The sequence below is a fragment of the Lepidothrix coronata genome, unplaced genomic scaffold, assembly GCF_001604755.1.
Source record: "Lepidothrix coronata isolate B3197 unplaced genomic scaffold, Lepidothrix_coronata-1.0 Scaffold7, whole genome shotgun sequence".
In the NCBI taxonomy this organism is placed as follows: domain Eukaryota; kingdom Metazoa; phylum Chordata; class Aves; order Passeriformes; family Pipridae; genus Lepidothrix; species Lepidothrix coronata.
Window position 1 is genome coordinate 8,966,040 of NW_016690187.1, and position 18,872 is coordinate 8,984,911.

Consider the following 18,872-nt stretch of genomic DNA (forward strand, 5'->3'; position numbering starts at 1 on the left):
TGCTACATTTAAGAAGCTGTAAAATGTTGACTCTGATGGTATTATTTTGTCTTTCTAATCATAAATATGCGTAGTAAAATGTGCTACCATCAAAGTTTAGTACATTCTGTAATGTTAAATGTACCTGTACCTCAGTCAGAAATAGCAGTATCTTTTACTGTTTAAATCTTCAGAATACTGATGATAGCATGTCAAGCCAGTCTAAGTATAGATATTATTTGTAATTTAATGGTTTTTTGACACTTGTATTCTTGTTTTTTGATAGCTCAAAGAAATACCTTGCTTCTAGCTCCCCACCCAACTTACCATATTTTATTTCTTTTTGTTCTCTTCCCCATTCCGACCAGTAAGTGGCCAGATAAATATTATTGCTCTTCTATTTCAGGGCTTATAGCAGGGTGTGTACGTGTATTGTGATGTGCCGTATCAGTCTGAGATGAGCAGCTCTTTTTGATAACAGTCATTGACTGTATGCGGGAGAGGAAGTACAAGTATCAGTTATTCTCTAGGTCTGTTTTTTAGTAGTGTTATTAAACATTCCCTTAGAGCTTGTTGACAAAAAATGCTGGTCATTACCCTAAATACTGATGGGAGTTTCAGCTTGTGATGCAGTTCAGATTCTCATCAAATTGTAAAATATCCTTCTTAATTATGGCATAACATTTACCAATGCAGTTGCTTATCTTTTGTGAATGAATGCAAGATGCCAAAATGCTGTTATGTGGAGCTTAATATTAGCTAGATATTTGGTTCCATTTAACTTTAAAGGTTAACTGTAATTAGAGAAATGAAGTGACTGATATATCAAATATAAATTAATTTGAAGATATTAATTAATTTCCATAATTGCAATTAGGAGCAGAATAAGATAAGTTCAGTAGCAGTATTTTGATTTGGATTTTAGCATCTCGGTGGCAGCTCGGAGCAGCTAGAAACGATAAGGTTTAGGCTATAGGCAGCTTCTTTTTCTGTCAACTAGTTTTATATGCTATATCATAAAACTTCCAGTCCAATCAGCAACTACATTTAAATACTGCAAATTGTGGCAGCAAAACAATAATTCTGCTGATTAGCCCCTTTCCATTTCTTGTAAGTGAACTGTTTATGCTGTTGAGTACCTTTTGAAAAAAGAAAAAGCCAAAACAGCCTTGATTAGTCAAGGAGTAATTGGATGACTTGATTTTAGCAAGAGAATGAATTGGTTGATGATAGCCTGTAACTAAGTGTAGTGGTTCTGTTCAGATGAATACATAACATACAGTCATCAGATCTTGACAGGTATAACATAAGCAATGCAAAAATTTCTGGAAGCTGAGAGGTAAATTTTGTCAAAGAATTTTGAAGCTGATTCTTGAAAGAAATGGAAAGAAAAGTGCATGCCATTAGATGATGCCGTTTAAAATGTGGCATTTGTTACTGCTGTGCTGTATACATATTTATGTGCTATTACTTTTGCATGTGAAGAACAGATCTAGTCTGTGTGTCCTGGCTGCCATCAAGTCCTGACAAACACACAGTTCCTCCACTTAATTGGGGAAAAACTAGAGTCAGGTTACACATCTTCTCCAGCCCTTTGTTCTGTTTTCTGCATCTTTTTTTATCTAGTGTCATTTGAAAGCAAAGTGCAGAACTGGCTATTGCTGCATTACGTCTTTAATGCCATTTTAAAAATAATTTTGGGCCCACCACACTTGGACCCAAACAGCCCAGATAAAGTTCTCAGCCAAAGATAAATCCTTCCCTGAAACTGAAGAATATTTCAAGTTCGAACACACTGGCAACAGAAGAGGGAGCTGGATGTGGCAGTGATAATTTCCAAGCTCGTAATGTCTAGTAACTTCAGATTAAATCATTATTTTGAGGCTGTTAGATTGCAAAAATGAATTCTGCTCCTGTATTATGGTTTACTATTTTCCTGTCTAAATACTTGCATTGTTTTAATAGCAGTATCTGGATGCTACTAAAACATTATGGGAATTTACCACAGCAGATGTTTACTTACAGTGAGACTGATGTTTCTAACTCTGTAATCTTTCTTCTTTTACACTAACGTGTCAGGGTTGTGTCTTTAAAGCTGGAGTGCAAATCCATGAACATGTTATGGGAGATTATTTGAAAAAATACTTACAGCTAGGATACTTAAAATATAAAAGACGTGGTTTCTGTTCAGCTTCCTTTTGACAAGTTTCTGATAACATTATGGTTTACCTCTGGTGAGATACCCAAGACACCAGGGAAGTTATAATCAGATTTTTAGATAATGAAGTTACTTATTAGGGTCTCCCAGTTGACCTTCCTGTATTGCTGTATGATTAGCTTAGTTGTTGACAAACAGATGCTTCCTTGGGGAGATTCTTGAGTAAGTCTATTTTATGTATGTATTTTTCTCTCCCCATGTGGTAAATTGATTCCTTTTCTCTCTTACACTAGTATACCATAGTTTCCTGTAGTAGAAAGAGGGCTATTTTGGAGCACAGGCAGTATAACTTAAGGAAGCAGTCAAAAGGAAGGTAATGTGGCTTGGGGTAATGTGTGAGAAATGCGGAGTCCTTCTGTTTTAAAATCAAATGCAATTATGAAGACACAGGAAGAACAATGGATTTTCATTATATTAATTGGGGAAGGTCATTGTCCATAGGTCATACTGCCTTGAAAACACAGTGGTATGGTTAGTTTTGGAGATGTTAATATTAAATTTATTTTTTAATAAATAAAGTGGCTAGTTAAAAAAGTTTGTTAGTTGAAATTCCAAAATATCAAAACATCTTCTTTTAAAGACAAATTTTTTATCACAACTTTGAAAAAAGTGATTTTTTAAATGAAGACTTTGAAAGGTAGACCACAGAGCTCAACAGTCAGTAGCCTGGCAGGTGTGAGTGTGCTGCAGAGGATAGTGTGTGAACAAGCTTCTAACCTTGGGAAAGGTCCCTCCTATTTACAGAAGTTGAACTCTCATTATGTTGATAAGAAGACAGACATGTTGTGTTTGAGGTTCACCAAATTTAAACACAACTCATCACCAGAATATGCTTTACCTCTGGCAGGTTACCATGTTTGTCCTCTCTGTTCTTCTGCAACTATTCCATTCTAGTCCTTTGCTTCCCCACCTGGATGCCCTGTTAGGATAATTTTGGGGAACCTTTGCTCCATCATTTTTCTAACAAGCTCTCTCAAGCTGTAATCAGCTTGAGATCACAACAAGACTGCCAGATGTCTTTTTCTCCTTCTCCCCATTATTTTTTTCATTGATTCTGTTGTAATCAGAGATCAGTATCAGACAAGCAAATATAAGGATTTCTTTGTCAATGTTTAGTTTTCATTTTCCCTCTTCAATGTCTGTAAACTAACCGGTATTCTTTTTTTTGCCTGATACCCAATATAATCTTACCTGTTCTTTCAGAAAATTGAAATTCTCATTTGTTTGCTGTGATCTTGCATCTCAAGACCTACCTCCTGTCTTCCCTGTTTCTTCCATTTCAGCAGTTTTTAGTTTCAACAGGCTGCTTTTCTACATAGTGCTAGATGTCAACTGCTTAGATGACTACTTACACAGTGTTCATGGCCTGTGTCCGCCTTGTGCATCTTGTTCATTGTACAGCTATTGCACTGTCTTTAACTGGACAGTGATGTCATTCTTAGTCCCCCATTTGTTATATTTTAAAATAGAGCTTTCTGTTTTGCTGCTGTATATGCTGGAGGGAAAGTGGGATTATCATGCCATCTTGCCTAGTGAAAGAGAGTTAAAGGCCTTGCTTGACAGAGGAATTCTGTGCAAAGGCAGAGAGACAAAGTAATAATAGCAATATACTGTTAAGAATCTATTTCAGATAAGATTTGTAGATTAGTATTATAGTTCTTATTTTCATCTTTGAAAGCTGCAAATACTATACTCATTTTCTCATCTGTCCTATTTCTTGAATCTGTTTTATGATTCCATTTTTTCCTACTACTTTAAATTTTTATATAGACTGTTTTTTAAACCAGGGACTGGGTAAAATGTTATTCTAGTAGTTTAACTTTGCCAATTTCTCACAGTTGTACTTTCTCCAAGAGATCTCATTTCTTACCCAGAGCCTAATTCCTAAGGTTACCACCAGTAACAGCTTGCTATGTCTGCATGCAGCTCTGCAGACCAGAATTGAATTCCCTACAGTGCTCCATGTGGTTTGTGCCCGACTTTCACTGCAAAGCAGGCTTCAGGCTGGCATAAGAGATTGCTCAAGGTACATCCCACATGGTCAGAGGATGATCTCTTATGTTTTACATTGATGACTGAAGTAGACATTGACAGACAAGCTCAATGGCTGTTGCTTATCCAGAAGAATCTCTCGTTTGTACCACGATGTGGACATTAATGCCAGTTTGGTCTTTTGCTTATGGAAAATCTTATACCTACCACTTCCTCATGGACTGTGTCTGTCTAAATGGGAAGAGATTTAAATTGCTTTTAGATAAGTGTTCTTGATAAATTAAGAAAAAATAAAATCTGCTATGATAAATTTAATGGATTTCCTATCTATTTAAAAGAGACATGTATGGCCTTTGGCAGCACAGCTGTTGATAGGTTTTCTTCTTTTTGAGTTAGAAAAACATATTTTTCCTCTAAGTGTAGAATTGAAAATTGAAGCTCAAAATCCATAGTTTTATTGTAATATTCAAGTAGTGTTCATTTTTTACATGACAAGAGTCAGACAACCCAGTGAGGAGGAGAGAAGGCTGAATTATTACCTCGAGTGGGAAATCAAAAGCTCAGTAGAGGAGCTTTTTACCCAAGCAAGCAACTGCCTGTTGCCAGACAGGGGTCTGTTCTAATTGATGTTGCATAAATGAGCTGCAGGATGGCTGCTGACACAGGTGTGACAGGAGGAGGAGACTTGAAGAAAACGCTGGCAGGACATTGAAGTGTCCATGGGTTAGAGCCTTTAGTGGATTGGGAAGAGAGTGCACATGAAATGCATAGATTCAGTTTTATAGGGGTGGAAATACCCTGAATTAATTGGTTTTGGATGAGTAAAGAACTGGATATTCTGCTGAAAAGGAACAGCAAGGTGTGAAGAAATGAAGATAATTGCTGGAGAAGTATTTTACTGTTGTTGAAGAAAATGGAAAAGTATAAGCTGTTTTTTGTTGTTGCTAATTCATCTTACACTTGCTTTTTCAGAAAAGCATCATTCTTCCTTAAGACCGAAACAAGCTGTTTACTTTACTTATTTTTGTGTTCTAAATGCAAGATCTTTGTACTCACGGAGCTTTTCTCCTGCCTTTAACAGTGTGGGGATTTTTGTTGTTTTTTAAACCCTTGGACACCAAATGCAGAAAGAAGATGTAAACAACTTGAGAATATATTATTTAGATGGTAACAGACACTTTTTTCTTTACACATAAACTTTTTCTTGATGATAGATTTTTAGCTGCATAAGTACTACTCATCTGTTGAGAAGGCTGGGCAGGTAGAGTTTGTTGATATGCATGGTGACATCCTCCTACTTCCCCCTTTCTATTCAATGTATTTCTTGTTAATTAGAACAGAGCTGTTAAACTGTTTTCTAACAGTATTTCTTCATCTAAACAACCCATGTCCTGTTCAGTCAGGTGCACAGGTAAGTATTTATGGAAGACCAGGGCTACAGTATCTCTTCCTTAATTGTCTGTCATTGGTATGGGTTAGTGTAGTGGGTTTCCATTTGACACAGCAGCCTGTTCTCCTGTCACTGCCAGCATCAGAGCTCACTGATGATCTTTGGAGGCAAACAGTTAATGAGAGAGGAGGGAACTTGTGGTAACCACAGTTTTAACGGCTTTTCTTAAGTTTATGTGAAAATAATTTTGACATTTGACTGTCAACAACATTTTAAACCTGTGTTCCATGTGCTTTGATGTAAAAGCTTTGTTGCTAAAACCACTGTTTTCAGTAAGTTAAAATAAAAGATGAAGTTTAAGATGTTCATGACAACAAAGAACCCCCACAACCTTCTGTATAAAATCTAAGGAATTGTTTGTTGTCTACCCTGTTTCTGATCTTTCTCAGTACAAGAAATGGCTTATGTTTTTTTTCCTCTGTAAAGAATCAGTTGATTTTAATTTTGGTAATGTTAAAATTATATTACTTCTGTGGTTAATTTCTCAGGCATATCTTTAATGTTACAGACTAGGCATGCAAATACTCTGAAAATTGATCCAGGAAGAAGTAATAAACAGATTTTAACTGTTAATATTTTTTAAATAGGTATTGATTTTTGGGGGGGGCTGGATTTTTGTGTGTGTGTGATACTGCTTATCTGATAATTTAAATCCTAGTTGAATTATGTTGCCAGATTGTCATCAGAAGGGCATGAAGTCAGCACACATGCTTCAGTAATATCTGGTTGTTTTAACCTTATGTTTCCAGTTGGCAATTTGAAATTATGGCTTCAACTGCACTTTAAATATGTGATAATAGCATGTGTTTCTAATAAGGGCCAGCACCATTTTGTTCAGATAGTGTGAATGGTTGTCACTCATATATGACAAATGCACCTTCATCTGCTTCTTTGATGGCCCCCTAAAAACCATACCCTCAAATCAGGCCGATGAAATTAGCTGCTGTGTAAATTGTGTGTCTGAGTGGTTCATTATCTAATCACCGTCAGAACCACAGTGATAAAGTAGATTGAAACAGGGACGAGGTCTGCCAGATGATTTCAGGCCTTTTTTTCTAAGCCCCGTTTCCCTTGGAAACACTTAAGAGTCGTTCAGAACTTCAGAACTTCTTTTCTTAACACATAAAATTGGTCAGCCAGTGAGGTCTGCCAGGGCGATTTGTAAGGTTTTCTTTCCATGATTCTTGTAGTCATTACTAGATGTATTAAAATGTTCTCTGATGTTCAATTTAGTTACTGTGTTTGCTACTGATAGGTTGGATGCTGTTAAAAACACTGCTACCTATTCTCAGGAAACTACTCTAGCCTATTCCTATGCAGAAGAAAGTCTTAAAGATGCCTTAAGTGCTCTCCTGAAATGGCAAAGTGCTATGCTTTGTATATATAGAGCGAGCTTTGGATTTTGGAGTTGGTACATAAATTAACATACTAAGACAGTATGATATAAAGCATTGCATGTGACACTTGTACATGGGCAGTATGACAGACCTACTGACTTTTTCATCTTCAATTCTTGTGACTTGTAATAGTGTGTTCTAAATACGTTCTTCTTGTCTTTTTAGCTTAATAAGTAATTTACGTGTTCTTTTGTTTTAGGAGCATTTGAAGATGATGATATCACTCATGTTGAAGGAAGTGTAGATCCTGTTCGTGACATTGAAATAATACATGAAGAGCTTAGACTTAAAGATGAGGAACTGATCATGCAGAGCATAGACAAGCTTGAAAAAGTAGCTGTAAGAGGAGGAGACAAGAAATTAAAACCTGAATATGTAAGTACTTGACCTATAAAGGCAAATCTTTAAGTACTCTCAGCATTGAATTGAAATATTTGTATTGTTGGGTTTTGTTATTGATATCCTACGTGTATAATACAAAACATTACTAGTATTTTTATATGTATTTTAAAGTAATTATTATTATGAATTGAAAAATTACTGGAATGATTTGCTGAATTGGCAAAAGTGTAAGACTCACAGATTAAGCTAATTGAAACTTCTGAAATTTAACTGTTATTTTCTTGCTGGCACAGCTTTATATGAGAATTGACAGTGCTTCATCAAACTTACACCAGTGTTTAGTTGTAATTCAAAGTCCATCACACGCTTCCGAATTATTCTTGCTGTTGAGTTCTGCTATGATGTTAATACCAGTATTCCTGTAGCCAGCAAGGGAATATATTTTCTTGGTATGGTTACACTTTGTGTCTTTTAGTGCATGTTAAATAAAGACTGCTAGTTGAAATTAATTTTAGAATGTTGTTGTGGAAAGCTCCTTAAATGAGCTCAATTATCCCAGGGTAGTAGTGGTGTTTCTTTGTAAATTAGAAATGTATAATAATTATCAACTTCCAAGTATATTTTTGCAAATTGATGTTTTACTGCCACTTGACTTTTGAGTCTCCTACACTTTGGTAGTAGTCTAGTTATTAATTTTTCTTTATTTCATTAATCTTCTATAAATATTTGAGGTGGTATATAAAACACATTCTCTAATTAATTATTACAGTACTTTACCACTGTAGAAATAGACTATTTATGCTTAACAGTTAAGTAGTAAAAAATACTGTTTTCTCCCATGGCTTTTTTGATAGCAAGTAGTAAGAAAAACATTGTTATATTGGTACTGGTGGGTTAATTTAGCATTATTGAAGTTCAGTGGAATTTGTTGGCCCTACCTAGTATTTGGAAATTAATAGAAAGTGAAAGTGAACATCCCTCCAAAATGTTCAACTTCACGATGCAGTGTTAAAAAGCACTTCTTTGGTAATTTCTGTTGCTGAAGAACTAGTCTTCATTCGGCTTGAAAAGTATTTTATTCCCTGATTGGTCTGAGCCAGAAAAAAAGGCTATTGTTGGGTGATTTAAAGGCTTTCACGTAAGTCCAGAGAGAGAAAACCAGGTATGCTTCATTTCAGGTCTTATCTGACATGTGAACCCAGCCCTGGGTACATGTGGGCAGTGATTTTTATCTTTCACAAAAGGTTTCACATGCTCAGAGGAACAGTGCAGCTTATGCCTACAGTTCCAAATAGCATCCACACAGTCTTTCAGCTTTTAATTCATCTTAAAGAAAGGTGCAAGCAAAAATCCTGTCCCTAGCGAATTCAAAGCTCAGCCTAAGGCTAAATTTTACATTAGTATGAGATGATGAAAATGAGTGTTGTGATGCTGTTCTACCCCAGTCTTGAGCTCTTCTTGCTTACTTTTTTGTGTGGCTGTCTTTGGAAACAGCTTTGCTCAGTTCCTTATGATGAAACCTTCTTGTCAAGCTTTTGAGTGTACCTTTCTGGATGCTCTGAGGATTTCGTGTAACAATCTATGTTCTTCCTGTGCTAAGGAAGAAGTTGGCACTTTTGTAATTGCAAAGAGTCATAACTGAAGTGTGCTTGAAATAAAATTTGTAATAGTGATCATGTAACTAATGGGTGGTAGGTACCATTATGGTTGGATGACAGAGTTGCTCTTACCCATTTTTTTAACTACAGAAAGTTGGTATGTGTTTGAAAACAGAAAATATCAGATGATTCTCAAGTTAAGGAAGACAGTAAATAAAAACCTCAAATCTAGAAATGCAATTTAAATTAATTAAAGAAAAATCTTAAATCTGCATTATTAATGTCTTCACCCAGCTTCAGCTTCTCATCCATTTCTTTGCCTCTGCCTTCAGTCTCCTTACTACTACTTCATCTATAGTGCGCCTGTCAAAATGTCTTTGTCACCTTTTGTTTGTAACTTACTCTTCTTGTCATTCATTGGGGTTTTTTAATCCTTTTTTTTTTATGAACACACCAAGTTCTTGAAGTCATGTTGCCCTACCAGTTGTGTTCTCAGTAACAGATGTTACACATGACCAGTCTCAGCTGACTGTCAACAACAATAGAGGTTTCAAAGGCATTAAATTACTTTGTTTAATGGGAAGGGGTGGCTGAACAGAGTGGGGGGGCACAAATTAATGCTCCCCTTGAGACAAAGGCTGCACATAGGAACTATAGTCACTAGGGAATCTCTTCAGGAAAGTGCTGTGGGGCATAATGCCTGAGTCCTGCTGATCTTGAATCTTCTTGCTTGTCTTCCATTGTGACTTGTATGCTTGAATTGTAAGGTAGAAAGTAGGCCTTCGTAAAATAGACTTTTTTCATGGTAAAGGCTTGTGAAAGCTCTGCCTAGTTACTTTTCTTTCCTGGTAAATCAATCCGTAGGTCCAGGTACACACCTTCTACAAATAGAACTGTAAGACTGTAACAGCAATTCTTGGGCATTTCCAGCCACTACTGGGTTTATTTAGATGTTCAGCCACTGGATTGTGAGGCGCTCCTGTAGATTTTGCTTTGCCTCTTTTCCTTTAATGTTCTATGTTGCAGAGAAGGCCTGTGGTTGCATTCTATATATTATACTGTGGGATTGACTGTGCAGTAAGTGACTTACGGGTCTAGGAGGAAAACCGTATGGGATTGGTGAAAAAAGCAGTTAAAGATTATGCCTCCTCTCTAAAGCGGGAGCCAAATGTTAGGAGTGTATTTTGGCTGTTTGATCATTCTGCACTTCACAAATCCGTTGCATTCTGCAGGTAGCTTGTTGGCCACACAGTCAGTTCTGTGTCCAGCACAATCTGTAGTGTTTCCATGTGGCTTGCAGCTACTGTTCAAGGCTTCCTCTTTCCAGGGCCAAAAAATCATTAAGAGACAGTATGGACTGGAATTAATACTTTTTTCCAAACAGGTTGCCTTCAAAAAAAGGGAGGATGGGACAGGACTGGGAGAGAACTTCTCAGGATTTGCCTTTTGAAGTTATTTGCTGGTATAATACATAGCCATTGCTATTAGTCTGTTCTTACTGTAGCAGAGGTGTGGAACAAACAGCTCTTGTCTATGCTCTGAGTGTTCCCAGTTATTTTCCCTTTCAGGAAAACTAGGAGGTTACAAGGGAAAAAAGCTGGTATTCATGGATTGGTTTGGTTTTGTTTTTAAGTCACAATGTAAAAATTTTAGTCTCTCTTTTTTTATTGTTTACTTTCCCCCATCCTTTTGGGAGCAATTTAAGTGAAGAGAATTTCTTAAGAATTTTAACTGGTTGAGAGTTGTAGAAGTTATTAATCTTATTTTATAAATATGAATTGTCTGCTTTAGAGGAGTCTCTTTATCAGTAAGCCTCCACAACGGTAACTTTGTAGTCTGAAATCTCCAAAAGGTTTAAGAGGAGAAAAATAGAAAATTGACGGTGTGTATCAGTCGACAGCACTTAAATCTGAGATTTGTATTTGATTGCCCACCGCCTTGCATTGTGTTATAACTTGGTAATTATCATTTTTCCTCTGCCTAAGCCCACATTGCCTACAGTTGGTAAGTTCACCTTTGTGCAGTGACCTGGCTTTGCAGTTGAATAGTGTTAACTGTTCATCCTGTCTCTCAGAGAATTGATTTCTCAATCCCCTGTCAGCAGAAATAAAATAGCCAACTGTTGTTAAGGAACCATCAATGAAATAATTTTCAAGTTCTACTTAAAAATCAATGGCACAATATGGTCCAAGATCAGCAACATGTGATGTTGACATAAGCTTAGAATAGCTTCCTTTACACATGTATTTTTGTCTGTTTTGTTTCTACTGCCTTCTTAGAAATGACTATCTGCTATTACTAAGGGTACTAGTCTTTCAGCTGTGGCATACCTTGAAATATTATTTTGGCTATAACCTTCTGAAAAGATACTCTAGAATAAAAACGCTCCTGTTATTTACATGTATTAGAACAGTGCATATATAATTTCAGAAAGCAATCAGAGTAATTTTGATTTTATATTTTAAATCTGTCTGCAGAGACATGAGGTAGATATTGAGTTTAACTTTATTATTAGCTTATTATTCGTCTTTCATTTTGGATAGCAGGAGATTTCAAAGTAAAATTCAAATATGTATGAATTTATAGATCAGAATGTGCAAATTCTAAAATCAGTTAAAAAAAAATTTAATTTATGAGATTTTTCAGTCATGAAGACAGAAATCTTCAAGTTAATATCATCTGATATAGTTAAGTGAACATTATTACAGGATTTATTCCATTACCCTTCCAGTATGATTCAATTCTAGTCCTTAGAGACTCACCCTCTGCAAAAGATATTCCTTCAGGTCTTTGTTAGTGCATGAAATCTTGAATTCCAGCACAGAATTCAAGATTCTTAGGCAGTGGTATTGTGATTCATACATCTGACCACAAGAATACTTTGTGTAGTTGAGTTGATGCAGATTATTGATGTTAGTGATGTGAAAACAAAATCGTTAGGTCAGTGTCAATGTCTGCAGTGCTTGAGCTTCCAATTTTCAGTTGAAAGGTGGCTTTCACAGTAGGTCAGGATCACTGTTCACTGCATTTGAACTTCCAATGTTCAGTTGAACAGGGTGCTTTCACAAGTCCTGCGAGATACATAAATTCCACTGTTAAAGTCAGTCTTTAAAAATTAGCTTTTCAAATCAAACACATTTTGTAAGAACAAAAGTAATTGCAGTTATGAAAAGAGCAGTTAGAGACTCCTTTTTAATGTAGTGGTACAGGAATCATCTAGTGCATATTCAATTTAAAAGAAAGGCATCAAGCTTTGGTTTGTTACTGTGATGGGCGATGAACTGATAATTGATACTTACACTCTGCCTATGCTCACTGTATTTTTCAGCATATATGTACTATGATGAGTAAAGAAAAATCTTCCTAATTACATTTTAGGTAGTTTTAATCTCCTCCATTCTCCTCCTTTACATTTGATATCTTGGTCCTGTCCTGAAAATACAGTAACTGTTTGAAAGATATTTTTTTTGTTCATCATTTGTTGTTAAAATCACCAGTATGGTGTGGGAGATACTCATGTACAGCAGAGAGCTGGTAGATTCAGTTTCTTATTATTACCAGTATATACTAGATGAAAATCTTTCCTTCCTGCAATATTCTGATGAATGGGATGGTGCCAAGCAGAATTCGCTGACCTCGTGCTGCAAGCGCTTGCCAGAGTTCTTACGGATGGATGAACTCTTATTTCCTCTAACTGATGATGTCAGTTGGGAATTTTCACCTTTCTTTCATTCCAAGTTGAAGAAAAATACAGCAATGAATTGTATAATATTTTTTCCAGTTTCTTTGGTCTCCTTTAGTGAGAGGAGAATTTGAGAAACCTGTTTCTTCCACTGGAGATGGAAAGAAAGGAGCAACATTACACGTACACTGTTGACATACTTTCTGCCGATGGCTTTTACAATTACTAACTTAAATCATAGGGAATCGAGAAAATATTTATATTCTTAATGCATGTAATTATGCCTAAAATCTTGAGTGGACCATTTACTGTGCTTAATGTGGTATTTAGAGGAAATTAAAGTTCATTCTGGAGAACATTTTGAATGTAGCAGGAAAATATTCATGGCAGATGTTTGTGAATTAATCAGTAGTAAAGCATGACTTAAAAGTACATAATGTATAAATACACGTTTGGATTCTTTTGGTATTATCAGTAGACAAAGAGAAGTCAGTGCTTAAATACTTTCTGTCAAGGCTGATCTTTCCTGTGTAGATTTGACAAGTGGCTTAAAGTAATTACTTTTGTAAATAATGTCTGCCTGGGTATGTCTAGATCCAAACCACTTACGTACATTGTATGTACATACGCCAAAATAACTCTATGTATGCATAGTTGTGTTTTCATTTGGCTTAATTCACATTTACAACAAATGCATTCACATTTGTTTATTTGGAAATAAATGTAAGTAAGAATATATAATAAGTGCAGTAAGAAAAATTTAGTGGAACTGTACGGAAGATGTTTCATTTTACTTATCAGTGTGATTTCCCTATTCTGAATTCCTGAACTGCTAGAAATAATCACTTGTAGATAGACTGTTTTCTGTATTCTTGCCTGTTTTTTTCTTTGAGAAGCGACAAGTGACTGTGTCATTTTATGTATAATGCCATAGAGCCCACAAGGATGACCCATGCAGGAGAATTTGGGGATTATTGACATAAATTACATGGCCTGGAAAGCCTGTAGGATGTTTTGGGTGAAAGTAGTTGTTGTGGTTTCATAAATATTATTGATATCTAGCTCTAAGTAGTCTTATATCATGTACAGCTTGTACAGGCTCTGTTAAAAGGTATTAAATAGAAGAAAGGATAATGCACTTGTCCTAAATCCATTACTTCTCCCATTGTATTTTTATTAAAGTCAGTGTGCAAGGGAATTGTAAGAGATTAGACATTGTTTTGTACCACAGAGGAGCTCATTGTCACTCCAGCTGATGCAGTACCTGGCTTGTTCTCTTTCCTGTGCCCAGCTGCTACAGCTTATTTAAGCGCTTAACACCATGGAAAAACATGAACCAGCCTTTTCTTTAAACTGCAAAATTTGTCTTAATTGTCCTTTAAAATACTGTTGTTTCTAAACAGTATTTTTAAAATAAATTCTTACTTTGTCACTTCAGCCTCACACTTTTAAATCACCAGAAAACCTCCAGGAAAAGTAGAGAGCCTAGTCTATGCTTAATAGAACTGAAGAGATGTCCAAGGAAAATTGTGAATGGAAGGTCTGTGGGCACAGTGCACACCGTACACCTTGTGCTAACAAGGAAAATTGTGTGTACTCAATAAATTGCTCTTGGTGCAGCACAGTTAAACTAGCTATGAGTACCTCAAATAGCATTGTTCTATATCTGTATCTGAAAAACCATCATATGAATTTTGAAGGCTAGATGGAATACTGATTATTATCTGGTTTGATCTCTTGCATATCCCGGTTTAATTCTTACAGTCATGGTGAAAATAGAATGTATCTCTTAGGAGAAAAATTAACCTCTATTTAAATATTTTTGGGCTAGAGATAAATTACTTCAACTTACATAAGCTATGCCAGTGATTAATTATCTTTACTGTTTAGAAATAAGGCAACTTTAGCCTGTATTTGTCAAGCTTCAGCATGCTAGTGTGAAAAACCCTGTACTATGTGAGTTTTTTGTTAACTATATATATATATAATGCAATAAGTATAAAAACATAGGATTTAAGAACACCAAGTCTTCAAGTATGAGCACTTTTTCAAAACCTCTTATTTTTCTCCTCCAGTTTGTCAATATTTCAGGAGAGATAAGTGTGGAATTATTCACACTGGACATTAGCCTGTTTGTATACTCAAAGATTCTATTAGTCTTTTAGTTACAATACAGTTCACTTGCTTGTGACCTTCCAGGCTTCTCAGTCACTCTACCAAGAGAGAAGTCATCTACCTGGTAAATACCGTATCCACCCTCCCTTGTCCCCCACCCAGCAAGTGTATGAACTTCAATGTACTGTACTGAGAAGCATTGTTTGCTTTCACTAAATCTGTGTTGCAGTTCTGGTCACTACACCCAATTCACATTGTTAGTAATTTCCTATTCTCAGAATCTGTGTGTCATTAACATGGTCTTTTTTGCCTGTTGAAAGATGATTATTGGAGAAATGCAAAGTTTGTTCGGAGCCAAACTGGAAACACATTCATTGGATTTTCTATTTACAGTTACATTCTGAGACCTACTGGTTAGGTCGTTAGATGGGGTTGACTCCATGTAGTGTATGCAGTGATTTACTAATTAAATACCTTACACCACTGTAGCAGGTTCCTTAGGGAAGTCAGAATATGTTAGTTATACACCATCACCTTTAATATTGATACGCTATGCTGTTGAACTTTTGTGTGAAATGAAGACCTAACCAAGAGCTACAGGTAATGTTTTAGGTATGCCTTATAGCTTTTCCAAGCAGCAGAGCAGTAGAAATGATAAATTTTTAGGCCATTGAAACACTTTAATAAAAAGTATTTAACTGCTTTTGAAGCTTTTACTGGGAGATGGTAAGTTATTACATCTTGGAAGTTTTGAAGGAAATGAATAAATGCACTGAGAAACAATCCATACTTCCCTTGATGGGGGAAAAAGCCTACTGTACTCACAGTTACTCTTTGTAGTAGTGGAGACTTTTGCACTGCCTGCAGGATCACAGAGAATTCACTTGCACTTTGAAGTGTGAAGTGATAATCCTCACAACTGCTTACTTCTTTATTAAATTTGCGGAAGTTAATTACATGCCCTGCTAATTTACAACAAAAAAATCACAATTCTCTGATGCCAAGTAGGCAAGTGAGTTTTCCAAGCTTCAGTTTAGTCCCTCATGCTGTAAGAAGAATTTGGCATTGGCACACATTATTAGTATCATTCATCCAGAAAGTTTATTAATGTATGCACATTTTTCAACACAGTAGTGTCTCATGAGCATGTCTTGGTAAATCTGCTATATGCAATTTACATGTATTTCATTATTTTATACTACTGGACTTACTGTTAAAGTCCTGCTTAGCATTTGTGGGCTGACTACTTGTGGCCTTTAGAAAATGAGAGCAGGACATAAATTAAAATCACTGTATTGCATATGGCTAAATATACTAAGTAAGCACATGTGCTAAATATCTTGCCGTGAATATAGTCAGAAATCAACTGATTTTTAAAACAATTATATTTGACATTCATGAAATTTGCTGTATTCCATATGCCTTGACAACTGTAAGTAAATTGGATTTCGGAGGTTTTTTTGGCAGCCTTTTGAATGGTGCTTGTTATAATGTTGGTAGCTGAAAAACAACAAGAGTACCCCTCTCATCAGACAAGGCAAAGTGGATCATTCTCCTGGTGACAGATTGACCTCGAAGTGTGCAACTGGGGGGGCCAGATCTAATGAAACAAAGTGGATCATTGCTCTGTATTGTGTTATTAAGCGTCTTGAAGTTAACTAGAGTAGTGATTAAATGTGTTTAAATGACTGTTACAGTGATAGTGAAGATAAAAAGGTTAGTTTGTAGTTTTTCACCAGTCCTAGATAGAAGCAAATAGTAAAACTAAAAATGGTGCTACATGAGATATAATCTGAAAATGTGCTTTTTGCATGTTTGTTCAGAGTATTGGGGCAACTGAGTGAAAAAGAAATATATGGAAATATTTGCCTTTCTTCATATTGTCAGGGGAATCTGACAGGGAAATCTGAGTTCATCTCTCCCGTTTTTAGGTTTCTGAACTGTGTGCCTTATATTCTGCATAGTGTGACTGCTGCCCAGATAGTCCATCAGAGAAATCTTTCTCTCACTGCTTTGCCAGCTTCATACATAAATGCTGTACTTGCTTACAAGTTTCCATCCTTTTATCTAAAGAAGGTTTTCTAATATTTTGCCATCTTCTCTGTAAAACCAGAAGAGAACTGGCAAGTATACAGCTGTCGGTTCCCCCCAGCATATGCAGTTGTTGGTCTACCTTCCCCGTGGAAATTGTCCGTACAATTACTCTTTAGAACAACAGTTGCAAACAGCATCAAGTCAGGTACCTAAATGAGAACTTAGAAAAACTAAGTCAGTGCCAAAATGGGTTTAGATGTGTCACTGTGGGTAGCAGGTGAATGTGGAAGAGAGGTTTTGATTGGCAGCTCTGTGCTTAGATAGGCTTTAGAAAGGCCAAACTTTATTTGCTGTGTTGATGCTTGAAATTTTCTGGAGGTTCTGTGTTATATAGCTCCCCTTACAATGTGATTAGAAAACACTTAATTTCTGCTTAAGCCTGAAAGTTTGGCTTTGATAACTTGTGCGATAGTGGGTTTTTCTCTATCAGTTTTCTATCAACTCCAATTTATATGTAGTAATGCATTGCTATTGGGAGGAAACTGTAATGCTGAAAGCTGCCTGGTAGGTGCCTACAGAATTAGTTTAAAATCCAAAATAGTGTGTAACCAGAATTCCTTCACTGCTGAACAGGAATCTTGGGGGTTGTGTTGATTTTTATATATGTCTGTTTAAAGAGAAGCTGAAGATAAAGATCTTAAATGAAAAGTATTTACTGATAGAATTACTTCCCTTATCTTGTTTATAGTGATTAATTAAAAAATAAAAAGCACACAGGGTTAAAGATAAGATGGTACCACTGTTTTCTTCTTTATGTGTAATCTTGTTGCATGTCTCTACATAAGCTGTTCTGGCCACTCATCATAGTAACCAGCTGGGCCATTTCACCTGCTGGAGCCATTAAAGAGGACTCTCTCCCCCTAGATTAATCCCCTCCGACATTAGTTTTTTGCTCTGACAACTGGAGCAGGCATTCAGAATTTGCAGGTGGCCAGTGTGACGCACATAATTGCCTACAATTTTAGGCAATGAATAAAAATGGTCTACATTACTTGTCAAAGGTTGTATATGCAGTGCCAAGTGAGATCTATGGGAAGCCTTTTAGGGTTTAAAGAACAGTTAATAGCAAAGCTGCACAGTGCTTTTTTAATCATAATGCATTTGTAATATAGCACTTTGATCTTCTCCTTGTAGGAAATGGTGTTATATTAGCCACTTTTAAACATTTATGAGTGAAATTCAGTTATAGGAGAGTAAAAGTGATTATTCTTAGGCAGAACATGTTAGATTTCATTAAAAGTTTTAGCTTGCCCCTTCCTTGTTAAAATCTGTGGGGAGTCCTGTTCCTGGAGGGTTTCAAATCAGGATCTGAAGATTTAGAAGAGCTTTTTCTTTTTCTTTTTTTTTTTTCCCTCCACTAAAGCTACTGCAAGACTAGAAAAGATGGTAGTAAATACTGATGTTATTTGTGGTTGTTTATAAATGTACTTCAACCACACAGCATTAAGTGCAAAAAATGTTGTGTGCTCAACAGTTTAGGGAACGTTTCCTTGTATTTTAAAGATCTTAATGCTCAGTTGCGTCAATTACAACTTTAAAAAATGCATTATTTAAAGCATGATCATAAATTATCTACAACAAAAAATAGGCGACTCTAAAATGTACTACTCCTAGAAGAGCCAAGTTTGACCTTTCAGACCCAAGAGCCTTTTATTAACACCTGCCTGTAAGGAGAACCGTGCCACACGCAGCTTTCGGATTCACGACCACAAAACTGATGAGGAAAGGCTTGAAGGGTTCAGTTTGTGTCACTTGCTGTTTGCCGTTTCCATTTCACAGATGATTAATCTTTCTGTGAAGAAAGGCCAGAGAAACAAAGCACATTGGGCTCTTCCTGCAGTTACTCCTTCTGAATGCACACTAGCTTGCTAACTAAAAGGCCTTTAGATTTCCTGCCGAGAGAGATGTTCTGAAAGTGAATGCAGCTGGTTGGAGGTCACCAGTGCAAGGCTCTTGCCATTGTGTAATGGAGGCTTTGGCAGGTTTCATTTTGGGGGGGGAGGGA

General features: G+C 36.2%; 1 protein-coding gene across 2 annotated transcripts in view; it reads left to right on the forward strand.

Moving 5' to 3' along the window:
• OLA1 (Obg-like ATPase 1) overlaps positions 1-18,872 on the forward strand; it is a 119,770-nt gene that overhangs the window by 60,381 nt on the left and 40,517 nt on the right. For both annotated transcript variants that reach the window (XM_017838307.1, XM_017838299.1), the window contains exon 5: positions 7,236-7,411. In XM_017838307.1, the coding sequence (XP_017693796.1) occupies positions 7,236-7,411 (176 nt within the window). The remainder of the gene's footprint in view (positions 1-7,235; positions 7,412-18,872) is intronic.